The sequence below is a fragment of the Ornithorhynchus anatinus genome, chromosome 14 (assembly GCF_004115215.2).
Source record: "Ornithorhynchus anatinus isolate Pmale09 chromosome 14, mOrnAna1.pri.v4, whole genome shotgun sequence".
NCBI classification, from domain to species: domain Eukaryota; kingdom Metazoa; phylum Chordata; class Mammalia; order Monotremata; family Ornithorhynchidae; genus Ornithorhynchus; species Ornithorhynchus anatinus.
The window spans coordinates 40,163,005-40,175,390 of record NC_041741.1 but is presented as its reverse complement, the minus strand read 5'-3'; the positions used below and the strand labels follow the sequence as shown (position 1 = coordinate 40,175,390).

Sequence of the window (12,386 nt, the reverse complement as noted above, 5' to 3'; positions counted from 1 at the left end):
CTCCTGTAAAGTGGGGGTTGAATGGTTTAATAAGCCACCTCCTTGTCTGTGAATTAGGATTTTGATATTTTCCTTCTGAGGAACATAAAGCATTTCATATATGACTTCTGATTATTATTTTCAGGATATTTTTACAAATCAGTATCTGCAAAGTACAATTTGAAAAGCACCACAAAATAGCAACATTATACTACTTTGAAAATCACCACCATTTAATAAAATTACACCTGAGCATTTCTTATGATCTTATTCATTTCTTTACCTAACTGTAAATTTTCCACAATATTTTTAGGTTAAAAATAATAAATAAAACTCTACGCATCTTGCTTATGTATGTTTACAAATTTGCTTTGCCCCTTGTGAAGAAATAGGGTTATATAAAAAATAACATTTATTGAGCACTTAACATATATGAGCACCCTACTAAATCAGTCATAATTCCTTAACAACTTTCTGTGTGGTCTAGTGTATAGATCACAGACCAGGGAGTCAGAAGGACCTGAGTTCTAATTCTGGTTCTGCCACTTATCTGCTCTGTGACCTTGGGCCAGCCACTTCACTTCTCTGTGCCTCAAACCCTGCATTTGGAAAATGAGGATTAATACTCTGAGTTCCATATGGAACATGAATTGTGTGCAACCTGATTAACTTGTATCTATCCCAATGCTTAGTACAGTGCCTGGCACAGAGTAAGCACTTAACAAATACTATAAAAAGAAATTTTAAAAGAACCATGCAGTGTAAATGTGTAGGGAGAACTGAATGTACAGTACATTAAAGTTCAAAAACGGCATCTTTTTATTCCCCCATACTGTCTGAGGGAACGGTGGCATATCTAGTTACTTGCTTGGGGAACCAACTTCTGAAACTGAGAATAGGTTCCCTGGTCAGAGCACTTGAGAAATTTCTGCTTATAATTTTGTTGTCTTTGATTTGTAAATGTCCCTATATGAGTACATCAAAGTGGGGCATGAGCTGCATTATACTTTTGGAATTTTCCTATTTTAATACTATCTCAGTTCAGATCCAGTTTAGCCTCGACTCAGCGTCCCCAGTTAGGCCTGGGGAAGCCAGTTTGGTTGTGGAGTCAACCTTGGGATTTTGGTCTGTTCTCAGTTGGGTCTGGGTGCTATGATTAGAGCAATAGAAGGAGATTGGTAGTGGTCGCCTGGCTCAGGATTTCAGCTGAGGCTGCTGCCACCAAAATCCTGATAGAAGCAATGGAATCGGCAGTAGCTTTGCTGGCCGGGGCCTGGAGTTAGGCATGACTGGGAGTTTCTGTCAGTCCAGCATCATGTGTTTCTGGCCGCACCCCACAGACTCTGATTCATTTGCTGCCCAAGCGTGGTTACAGTGGTGACTGTCTTGCCTGTAGTGGAATGCACCAAAAGTCACCATAAATTAAGGCCGGGCCAGGGTGTCATCTGTGCACTTGGATCTCTACCCTTCAGACATGTGTCCCTCGGCCCCACAGCACTTATGTCCATATCCATAACTTGTTTATATTAATGTCTGTCTCCCCCTCTAGTTTGTAAGCTTGTTGAGGGCTGGTATTGTATCTATCAGTTCTCTTGTTTTGTACTCTCCCAAGCGCTTAGCGAAGTGGTTTGCACACAGAAAGTGTTTGGTAAAATACTTACTAAGCAGCAGTGTAGCCTAGTGGATAGAGCACGGGCCTGGAAATCAGAAAGACCTGGGCTCTAGTCCCGGCTCCATCACTTGTCTGCTGTGTGACCTCGGACAAGTCACTTAGAGGGGGTTATTAGTTAACCCTCTGAGCTCTAGTTACATCTGTAAAATGGGGATTAAGACTGTGAGCCCCATGTTGGACATGGACTGCTTCCAACTTTATTACCTCGTATCTACCCCAGTACTATAAAAAAATTGATTAACAGGTGCTTTAGGGGCTTCTAATAATAAAATGATGGTATTTGTTAAGCGTTTGGTGTGTGCCAGGCACTGTTCTAAGAGCTGAGTTGGTGACAAGCAAATCAGGTTGGACACAGTCCCTGTCACATGTAGGACTCACAGTCTCAATCCCCATTTTACAGATGGAGCCCAGAGAAGTGAAGTGAGTTGCTTAAGGCCACACAGCAGACAAGTGGTGGAGCTGGGATTAGAACCCATGACCTTCTGACTCCCAGGTCCATGCTCTATCCACTCCACCTTGCTGCTTTAGGAATTGGAGTAACCTCTTCTGACTCTGACCATCACTCACAGATCTAGGCTGCCACTTATCTGGTCCCTAATCAATCAGTGGTACTTATTGAGCCCTTAGTGTGTGCAGAGCACTATAGTAAGTGCTTAGGAGGGTACAGTACAACAGAGTTGATAGGTACATTCTCTGCCCAAAATGAGATTACAGTCTAGAGTTCCTAAGAGAAGAACAGGGCAAAATAGGTTGGTAGACAAAGGGCTATTTGCCAGGCTGTTCTCTTCCTTATGAGAAAACAACTAATAACCCCCCTCTATTTTATCAGCATTGTCAATAGAGAATGTATTTTTTTGTATCTCTCTTCCATTAGGGGATGAGATAAGAAGCAGAGCGGCTTAGTGGAAGAGCTTGGGCTTGGAAGTCAGAGGACATAGGTTCTAATCCCTTCTCCGCCACTTGTCTGCTCTGTGACCATGGGAAAGTCACTTCATTTCTCTGTGCCTCAGTTCTCTTATCTGTAAAATGGGGATTAAGATTACCTTGTATCTACCCCAGTGCTTAGAACTGTACTTGGCACATAGTAAGTACTTAACAAATACCATAATTATTATTATTATCATTATCTTGAGAGGAGGGATGTGCCTATCTCAAGTCATGATAAATGATCCAAAATTTACCATGTTTTCAATTACATTAAAAATATAAAATGATTTCTTTATTTAAGTAATATTTTCCTTCTTAGAATATCAAGACACTTTTCCAATATTTGAAGATTATTCTTCCTCCCCTCAATCCCTGAAAATGCATTTGCAGTTTTGTAGAAGCCCCCAAGTTTCCTTCTTAATTATCTGCACAAATCTGTTGTTCAGACATTGGCAACAACTTAATTACAGTTCTGGATAATAGCAAGTAGAAATGCTTAGGGATTTTTCTGGATAACATAAAATTGAACCCTGAAATCTAGAGTTAATTAAGGACCTCTGAAAATATTACTTTGATTTGGCCTTGCAGTATTACCAGCTTGAAATATTCTTATTTTCATTTTGTAGCTGAGTAAACTGAGTTTTTGTGGAAATAACATTTTCCATGGCCTTGGAAGTCAGAGCTAGTCTGGGAGAGGAGTTTTCGTTACTCAGCTCAAAGCATTAGCCAGTACTTTCTACTATACTGAAGAAACTCAATAGGAAGGCAAGGGAATGAGACCAGTGTCTCGTGTTTACATGTGAGAGAGAAAGAAAGAAAGAAGGAAGAAGGAAGGAAGGAAAGAAAGAGAAATTGCAGGGAAACTTGCCTTCAGACCTGTGCTGGAATCCTGGGACTTCTGTCATATGTTGACACAAAAAAGAACACAACAGTGACTAAAAGGAGCTTATTTTACTTGCGTATCTTAGTTTTCAGTAGAGGAAAGGGAGCAATCCAAAGTCTCAACAATAGATTTTCTCCAGGTCCTCAAACTCTTCCCTCCCCCACCCCCAGCTTTATTGTGGGGGGCGATTCATTGTGGGCAGGCAGAGAAGAAAGAAAGCCATGAAGCTATTCAGTGCCTCAGCAGCTCTGCCAGCATAAATTAAGCACTGAATAAACAAGTTCACTGGTAAGATGTTATGGGGCAGAGTGCATAAAGAATGGGTGGGAAGTCTAAAATATTAATAACAGTGTAGTTTGGTTATTTAAAATGCTGTTGGTCTCTAAAGAAAGTTTTCTTCATTTTTTTTGCCACTTTTTGAAACTTTAAGCTCAACTATGGAGGCAGCGTAGCTTAATGGAAAATGCATGGGACTTAGGAGCCAGGAAACCTCTGTGACCTTGGGCAAGTGATTTTACCTCTCAGTACCTCAGTTTCCTCATCTATAAAATGGGAGTGAACTATCTGCTCTCCCTACCCTTTAGATTGTAAACCCTGTGTAGGACAGGGGCTATATTTGAATCTGACATTTTGAATTTATTTCAGTGCTTAGGATTTACCAAGAGCTTAATAAATATCAAAACTAACTCACTTCTCTTATTCTTACAGCATTGGGAAGTATTCAAAAATGTGACTGAAGTTTTCATTTTAGTTCCTGCACTGCTGGGCCTCAAAGGGAATTTGGAAATGACCTTGGCATCCCGACTGTCCACCGCAGTAAGTGAGACATGCTGAATAAAGCACTTTTTTCCTTATTTCTTTAGTGTAGAATTTGTCTAATGATCCTGGCCCCCAGTCATCTTAGCACTTGAAAATAAAAACCCTGGAGACATATTTTTCTAGACCGTCTCACAAAGCTGTGTCTTAAACCAGACCTTGAAGAATGCTTTATTTGGGTTTTTTCCAAAACAGGATTTATGGTGTAGAGCAATTTTACAGGCCCTTTTTCAAGGGTCTTCCTCATGGGCTATTTGAAAAGCAGAACATCATATCATGCTTCCAGTTACATCAGGGCATTTTAGCAGGTACACCATAATTACCAAAACAGATGTTCAAGAGATTGGATCGATTTTAGTAACAAATTAAGGTCCTTGCAAGTTCTGAAAGAGTGTGTGTGAAGACTAATGTATGGAAAGAGATCAAGTTAATACAAATAAGAAAGGCCTATTTTGTTCCCCTAGCATCTTGGAACATGGAAGTAGAGGAAGCAGGCAGTTGACAATCCATGGAAAATTTAGAAAACTGGCTACTCAATACCTCAAAGAAGAGATAGAATTACCTATATGAGGAAATTTGTACCACTTTTCACCTGCAAATAGGTAGTTGTGAAAATCTTTGACAGTTCACTCCTTTCCTGATGAATGCCAAAGAATAATGAATGCCAAAATGCTGTCTTTTATGTAGAGCGAAAAACTAGTGATACGTTGCCAAGTGAATTAAGTAGGTAACATAAAATGGCCAAGAAATCTATTTTCGAAGTACTACATTGGTAGTGGGTTGAAATTTGATGCTGTCTCTTGTATCAAGACTAAGGTGGCCATCCTTAAGTTTTCAATCTCTTCATTTGTAATATTAAAAGTGTAGCAAGATAATTTCCAAACTTCAAGTGAAAAATGCATTAGTGCTTGGCCAGAGTGTGGAACAAAGGAGGGTCAAGGAAGCATTTTAAGGACACAGTAATTCATAGCCTCAGACTGTGCTGCCTCCCAGGAGTCAATTGCTCAGGATAGGCCGGCATGATGTTCTGCCACCGAGAAGGAATGGCTTTCTTTGAACAAAAGCTTCATATGAGGCAAAAGAGAAGCAGTCCCAGATGCTGCAAACATTAAACATAATAGCACAAGGGACGGCCTTTTCGGGTTCACACTGTGGCCAGGACTGTGGACCCTACTTTGTCCTTTTTGGCCACCCATGCACTTAGAGGTAAACTTCACTGTCAGCGGCCTCTTTTTCAAATATGAAGGACAACTGTATCTGTTACTAATGCTTGATTAATATTTACTGAGACTGTAGGCTGTAAGCTTGTCTCTAGACTGTAAGCTCGACATGGGCAGGGAATGTCTGCTAGCTGTTGTACTTTCCCAAGGTCTTACTGCAGTGCTTGGGTATTTATTTAGTGTAGTAAGCACTCAATGAATACCATTGATTGATTACTGAGATGAGATTCACAGAATCTCTGAAAATGAGTACAGTAGAAAAGGAAAAAAAAATGACCATTGGCACATGTGTGTGTTGGGGGGTGTGGGGGAGTGGTGGTGAGAGAGAGAACTAGTTAGAGGGACAACTTTGAAAATTAAGAGAAATAGAGTGAAAAAGCAATAAAGCTCGAGGAAGAAAGGAAAATTGGAACAGGGAAGGTGGGAGAATAGAGTTGCAATTTTATTTTGTTGGAAAGTGACCTTTGCTCATGTAATTACGAGAAAATACACAAAGATTTAGGCAACCAGAAAGCTTGCTGGTAAATCTGAAATTTTAGCCAGCTTTCCCAAGATAAATATTTATTAAAAAATGAACATTATTGAGTTTTGTCTAGTGCTGTTCAGGTCTCTGAATGACAGATTAAAAAGAGGAAGGCCATTTGGAGCATGAGCTTTTAAAAGAAATATAACTACACAGAGCTCATTGTCATGGGTTATTCAGTGAAATTTGTTGATTCTGATTTGATCCAGTGCCATAAAGCAGAATATGATTCAGTTTCAGCCTTACCACTGTTTACTTTTTCTTTTGAAATCCTCCTCAGCATTTATTTTACATTTGAAATCCTCCCCAGCATTTATTTTTCCATTTAATAACAGTTCTTAATTCTCTAAGGCTTTGTGGATAATATGGTCTGCAGCCCCAGTTCAACTGATTAGCTTAGTTTACTCAGTAGTCCAACAAGGAAGGGGAAAATCAGAAAGAATCTATGAAATGGTATTTGGAGGGAACATGAAAGAGAGAATGGGAAGTTTTCTATTCCTCATTTGCTCATCTTTAGTAGCCAGAAGAAATAGTCATTGCTAGGGAAAGCAAAATCTTCTAACAAAGGATCTATTTCATGTAAAATGTAGCATGATAATAGATATTGACCTAGGCAGCATTCTTTCTAGATTTGAGGTGAAAAGGTATCTGTTGGTTATCTATATAGCATTTAATTCAGAATTACAAACTTAATATGAAAGTTGTTTTTATCATAAAATGTCTTCTTGTTGGGGAAGATGAATGCTTAAGAACAGGTGATCTGTTGTTTCTCCCTCAATCTTTGCTCATTCAAGCCTCAGCCTATGATTCATGACTGTTACACAGTTGCACTTTGCATAATAGTTGACACTACCTCAAGCCACTTGGGAACCTTATAGTCTTCTGCCTTTGTAATCCAGGAAAATGGAAGAAATAAGCTTCTGTGTGCATATTTTACTGAACTTGCCACTGGAGCTCATGATCTCGCAGATCTTCTACTAAATAGGATTTGTATGGTAATGACTTGGAAGAGAAACTTCCCAAGACTCCCCATGGCCTGGTGATTTAAACAAGAGATTCAACTATAAGCAAATATATGAGGTGAATGTGTGGGATGTGCAGTTGTTGTAGAACTCAGGATTGATTTTTTTTGATAACTAGGAAAAATTAGGACTTTGTTTTGAGGCCCCAGAACTGAGACTACTATGTCATTACCCTCTCTGCAAAAATATGGCAGGGCTCAGGGAATATCATGCTAAATCCTGTCCTTTCCCTCAGCTTCTCTGCTCTCCCCAGTCATGCTGGCCGCTTCTTGTCACTTCTGCTTCCTAGGGGTTTTCAGAGCAGGAGCCATGTTCAGACCAGCCAAACTGGGTTGAAGCAAATCTCCAAGGATTTTCTATGCTCTAATAGGGGAAACATCTGCAAGCCTTTCTCTGCTCCAGACTCCAGCTGTAGCATTGAGGCAGCAGCTGGGCGTAGGTTATTGAGACCTAAACGGTTTGTTCTTCCCCCCACCCAGCCCCACAGCACTTATGCACATATCTATAATTTTATTTATTTGTATTGATGTCTGTCTGCCCCACTCTAGACTGTAAGCCTGTTGTGGGCAGGGAATGTGATTGTTTATTGCTATATTGTACTCGCCCAAATGCTTAGCATAGTACTCTGCAGTAAGCGCTCAATAAATGCGATTGAGTGAATGAATGAGACTCTCTCGGAAGGAGACAGCAAGAGACAGAGATCTCATCCTACTTTTACTCAGTGTGTGTGTATGTGTGTTTGTCTATTTGTGTTTCCATCTTTTTCTGATTTTGTGTGTGTGTATGTTTCCATCTTCTTTCTCTGACTTTTTGGCCATACTCCTCAGAAACTGCCTCCCGATAAAGGCTTCATTGCCATCCCCTCTTTCAGGTCCAGAAAATATTATTTCCGTATGATTTTAGTATATCTGAATATGCCATTATGGGGTATAATGTCATGTCTGCCTTAGGCAGAAGAAAGAACTGAGTCAGTACTACAGCAGTATACTATTCCTCAGGGGTCTATTTTCCTTAGAAACCAAGGCAATTGTAGAAGTAAAAACTTGGTGTTTTATCTTCCTTTGAATTACTCCCTAGTCAGATAAATCACATAAACCTAGCTCCATATCTTAATTTTCTCCTTCCCTGTTCTCCTGATTCCTTTGAATTTATCCATATTCTGTTTTTGGATAGGGATATGACAAGGGAATGTGAAGAGAGAAAGAATGACTGGAAAGTCAGTCCTCATGGATCACTAGTAAAGATGTGTTTTAAAATTGAAAATTGGCACAGGCCCTAGGCCTGAAATGGGAAAGAAATTATGTTTTACTTAAGAGACCAAACTACAGACAAAAAAGAATTAGTTTTAAAAGTAATGATCCACATCAGTGATTATAGTTTGTCAAGAGACTGATACATTAATAATTGCTCATCAGTTATGGAGAAAACTCTGAATGAGGGTGGAAAATATATTGCATGTGGATATTTTCTGAGCCTGCCTATGTATTATGTGAGACTTGAACATTAAAGTTTGTGGAATCAATATGGCTCCATTTTTATTTCTGCCCCTACAGTGCATTTTATGTTATCAAAAAAGATTTGTATCTTATCAAAGGAAGCAAAATTCATACATTTCACAAAAGATGAGGAATGACATAATACCCAAATACAAATACATTCTTCATAGGTAAAAGGTAATAGTCTTTGTCATCAGTAAGAGAATAAAGTAAAGAACATTTGGATCAATCAGTGTTTGCTTTCCTTTAATGTTTTTATCTTAAACTTTGCAGAATATCAGGCCTTAAAGATAAATGACTAATTCCCCTCTGACAAATTGAATGAAATATTGAAATTGCTAATTCTATCTCAGGGTCATTGTTTTATGTTCTCTACTTTCATGAATTTTCAGGCCTTAATTTTACAAACTCATTTTTCCTAGCTTCCTAGAAATGATTATAGGGATGAAAAAAGAAAAACTGGACTTATGTTGAATTGAAGATCAAAGATGCTGCTGAAACGAGTTCTTTGTAATGATAATTATTGGTATTCACAATTTGACCTGGAACTCTCCATTAGAAGATTTAATGAGGTCATCTGATACAATTCTCACTGATTATAAAGAAAAAAAACAATTTCCAAAAGGAGTGGAATCCTTTCTTTCATATTTTGTTGTCATCCGCATTTTGGTATAGCAAAAATGTGGCATCAGTAATGGTCTGAACAGTCTTACTAAAAATTCTAGTTACTTTGCAAAACATAAATTATCTAGTTGGCTAACCTGTGGAATTGCCTAAAACAGTTGCTCTATTCCATAATGCTATAATTAAAGTTTTTGGGGTTGTTTTTTTTCCAAGAAGGATGGTACCTTAAAAAAGAGAAGCAATTGTGGAAAGCATGCAGTTCTACAGCAGTGCTGTACTAAGTTGCTGTCCTTAATTACACAGAAATAAATTTACAGAAGAAAAGCCTTAGGAAATACAAGTACTCATGGTAGTGTTTCCTAAAGTGTTTGAGGAAGATTAATAAATCTTTTAAATCATGTTATTTTCACTTAAGCATTTTTCATCCTTATCAACATCATTAAATGCCTTCTGAGTACACATGATGCAATAATAGTAACAGTCACACTTCCTGCCCTCAAGAAGTTAGTTTCTTCATAACATAGTGGAGTAGGTGCTTCTGACATTTAGAAGCAGTATAAAAGGTGGAGCTTTCAAGTAACCATTACAAATTGTTTAGTGCATGAAAATATTAGATTTATTTCTAGGATTTCTGATGACAGCTTACGTTTGAATTCAGGAGTCAGTCGATCAGTGGTTTTTATTGAGTACTTACTATGAGCAGAGAACCGTACTGTTTGGGAGAATACAGTACAGCAGACTCGTTCCCTGCCCACAGTGATCTTGTAGTTTAGAGGGGGAGACAGACGGTAATATAAATAAAATAGTTTATAAGGATAAGCCTTCCTCAAGCACCCATTTGCCTTCCCTCAGTGGCTCTTCCGTTGCCTTTTGAAGACAACACTGTAAGCCAACAGTCCAGATCCAGTCTAGAAAGGGTGTTACCTGTGTTTTGGAGGGCTTGCAACAGCATTTATGGTAAGGGCAGACTAGTTGAGGCAGAGTTCTTTCTCCCAACTTTCGTCACCCCTTCCAGCCTGCCACCTTTTTCCTCTGTATATCACATTGGTCCCAGCTGCCTTTTTGAGCAAAATGTATAACAATGACCCTTATTGTCACTTCAGTATTTCCTTTAGATTTCAAATCAGACTACTGCAGTTAAATGAAATTTTTTTTTAATTTTTTATGTTTTTTTAGGTAAATGTTGGAAAGATGGATTCCCCCATTGAAAAATGGAACTTAATCATTGGCAACTTGGCCTTAAAGCAGGTGAGTGTAATGCTTCACAACACACATATTGATATTCAGATTCATTTATAGTTCAGCAGTAGCATCCACAACCATAGGATATAGTGGTTGTCTCCATCCCCTTCGTATCCCCACCAGAGAGGAGAGTGTGTTCGCAGTGGGGTTGACGTAGGCGTTGGGTGTTGCCGATGATCTGGTTAGAATTTTTTTTCTAACTTGAAGCACCATCCCTGGATAACCAAATGAAATATGTCAAGATGGACAAGCTTCTTGTCCAACTTGTCCACCCAAATCTTGGTCTCCAGCTGATTTTCCTATCACTGTAGATAATACCACTATTCTCACAAGCCCTTAACTGTAGTGTTGTCCTCGATTCATCTCTCACATTCAATCTATTATGAAATTCTCTCATTTTACCTTCACAACATCTCTAAAATCCACCCTTTCCTCTTCATCCAAGCTAGATCTTTTTTCTACAAAATCATTCAGTTCATGTTTCCCCACTCTTCAAGAACTTCCAGTGGTTGCCCATCCACCTCCTCACTAAATAGAAACTTCTTACCATCAGCTTTAAAGCACTCATCACCTTTCTCCTTCCTACCTCACCTTGCTGTTTTACTACAAACCAGCCCTTACACTTTGCTCTTCTATTGCCATCCCGCTCACTGCACCTTGATCTTGTCTGACTTGCCACCGACCTCTTGTCTACATCCTGCCGCTGGCCTGGAACATCCTACCTCTTCATAGCTGACAGAGAATTCTTATCCAATACTCAAAGCTTTATTGAAGGCACATCTCCAAAAGGCCTTCCCTGAGACTTCATTTCCACTTCTCCCACTACTCTCTGTATCACCCTTGAATTTTTTTCCACCCTCCCTCAGCCCCACAGCCCTTATTTACAGATCTGTAATTTTTTTTTATTAATGTCTAACCCCTCTAGACTGTGAAGTTAGTTGTGGGCAGGGACCACGTCTACCAACTCTGTTACATCATATTCTCCCAAACATTTAATACAGTGCTCTGCACACAGTAAGTGGTCAGTAATTATGATTGATTGATCGACTATTCCATCAGCCTCCTCACTGACTTTACTATCTCCTGTCTTACCCCGTCTGCTCAGATCATTTTTCTGTTAAAAAAAAAAGTTCAGTCTCTATCTTCCTATCCCCCGAAAAGCTCTAATAGTTTTCATCCACCTCCACATCAAACAGAAACTCCTGACCAGTGTATTTAAGGCACATAATCAGCTCTCTCCTTCCTACCTTTCCTCACTGATCTACTATGACCCAGCACGCACACTTCACTCTTGTAGTGCCAACCTGCTCACCGTGCCTCAGTTTCATTTGTCTCACTGCCAACTGCTTGCCCATGTCCCAGCTCTGGTCTGGAACTCCCTCACTCTGCCTATGCAACAGACCGCCACGCTCACCTTCAAAGCCCTTCTACAATCACATCTTCTTCAAGGGGCCTTTCATAACTATGCCCTTTCTTTTATCTGCCCTTGCCCCATTGGGATCTGTATCCCTTAATCACTTGATATTCATCACATCTTCAGCTCCACAGAACTTATGTATATATCCTTACATTCTGCCACTTCCCTTATCTATAATTTATTTTGATGTCTGTCTCCCCCAATAGACTGTAAGGTCCTCATGGGCAGGGATCAAGTCTACCAACTCTTTTGCACTTTCCCAGGCTCTTAGTGCAGGGCTCTCCACACAGAAAGTGCTCAAATACCACTGATTGATTGTTAAGGTGTTTAAGACGACTTTCAGTTTTTCCCACCCTGACCTAGTTCCTTCCCATCTCCTTTTTTCTTTCTAACTTCTTTCTCCCATTCCTTACCCCTCAACCCCAGCCTTATACTCTTATCCCTCTCTGCCTCCCTCTCACTCTGTTACTTTCCTTGAGGCAAGCTACCATTTTCCTCCTTCCTTTTTCCATTTTCCCAGCTTTCACTGGACCCTCTGATCTACAGATTCTTTTCCTGACCCTTC

At 39.5% G+C, this 12,386-nt stretch overlaps 1 protein-coding gene across 3 annotated transcripts in view; it reads left to right on the top strand.

Moving 5' to 3' along the window:
- SLC41A2 (solute carrier family 41 member 2) overlaps nt 1-12,386 on the top strand; it is an 82,616-nt gene that overhangs the window by 26,575 nt on the left and 43,655 nt on the right. For all 3 annotated transcript variants that reach the window (XM_029078966.2, XM_029078967.2, XM_029078968.2), the window contains exons 3-4: nt 4,170-4,277; nt 10,339-10,410. In XM_029078966.2, coding sequence (XP_028934799.1) covers nt 4,170-4,277; nt 10,339-10,410 — 180 coding nt within the window. The remainder of the gene's footprint in view (nt 1-4,169; nt 4,278-10,338; nt 10,411-12,386) is intronic.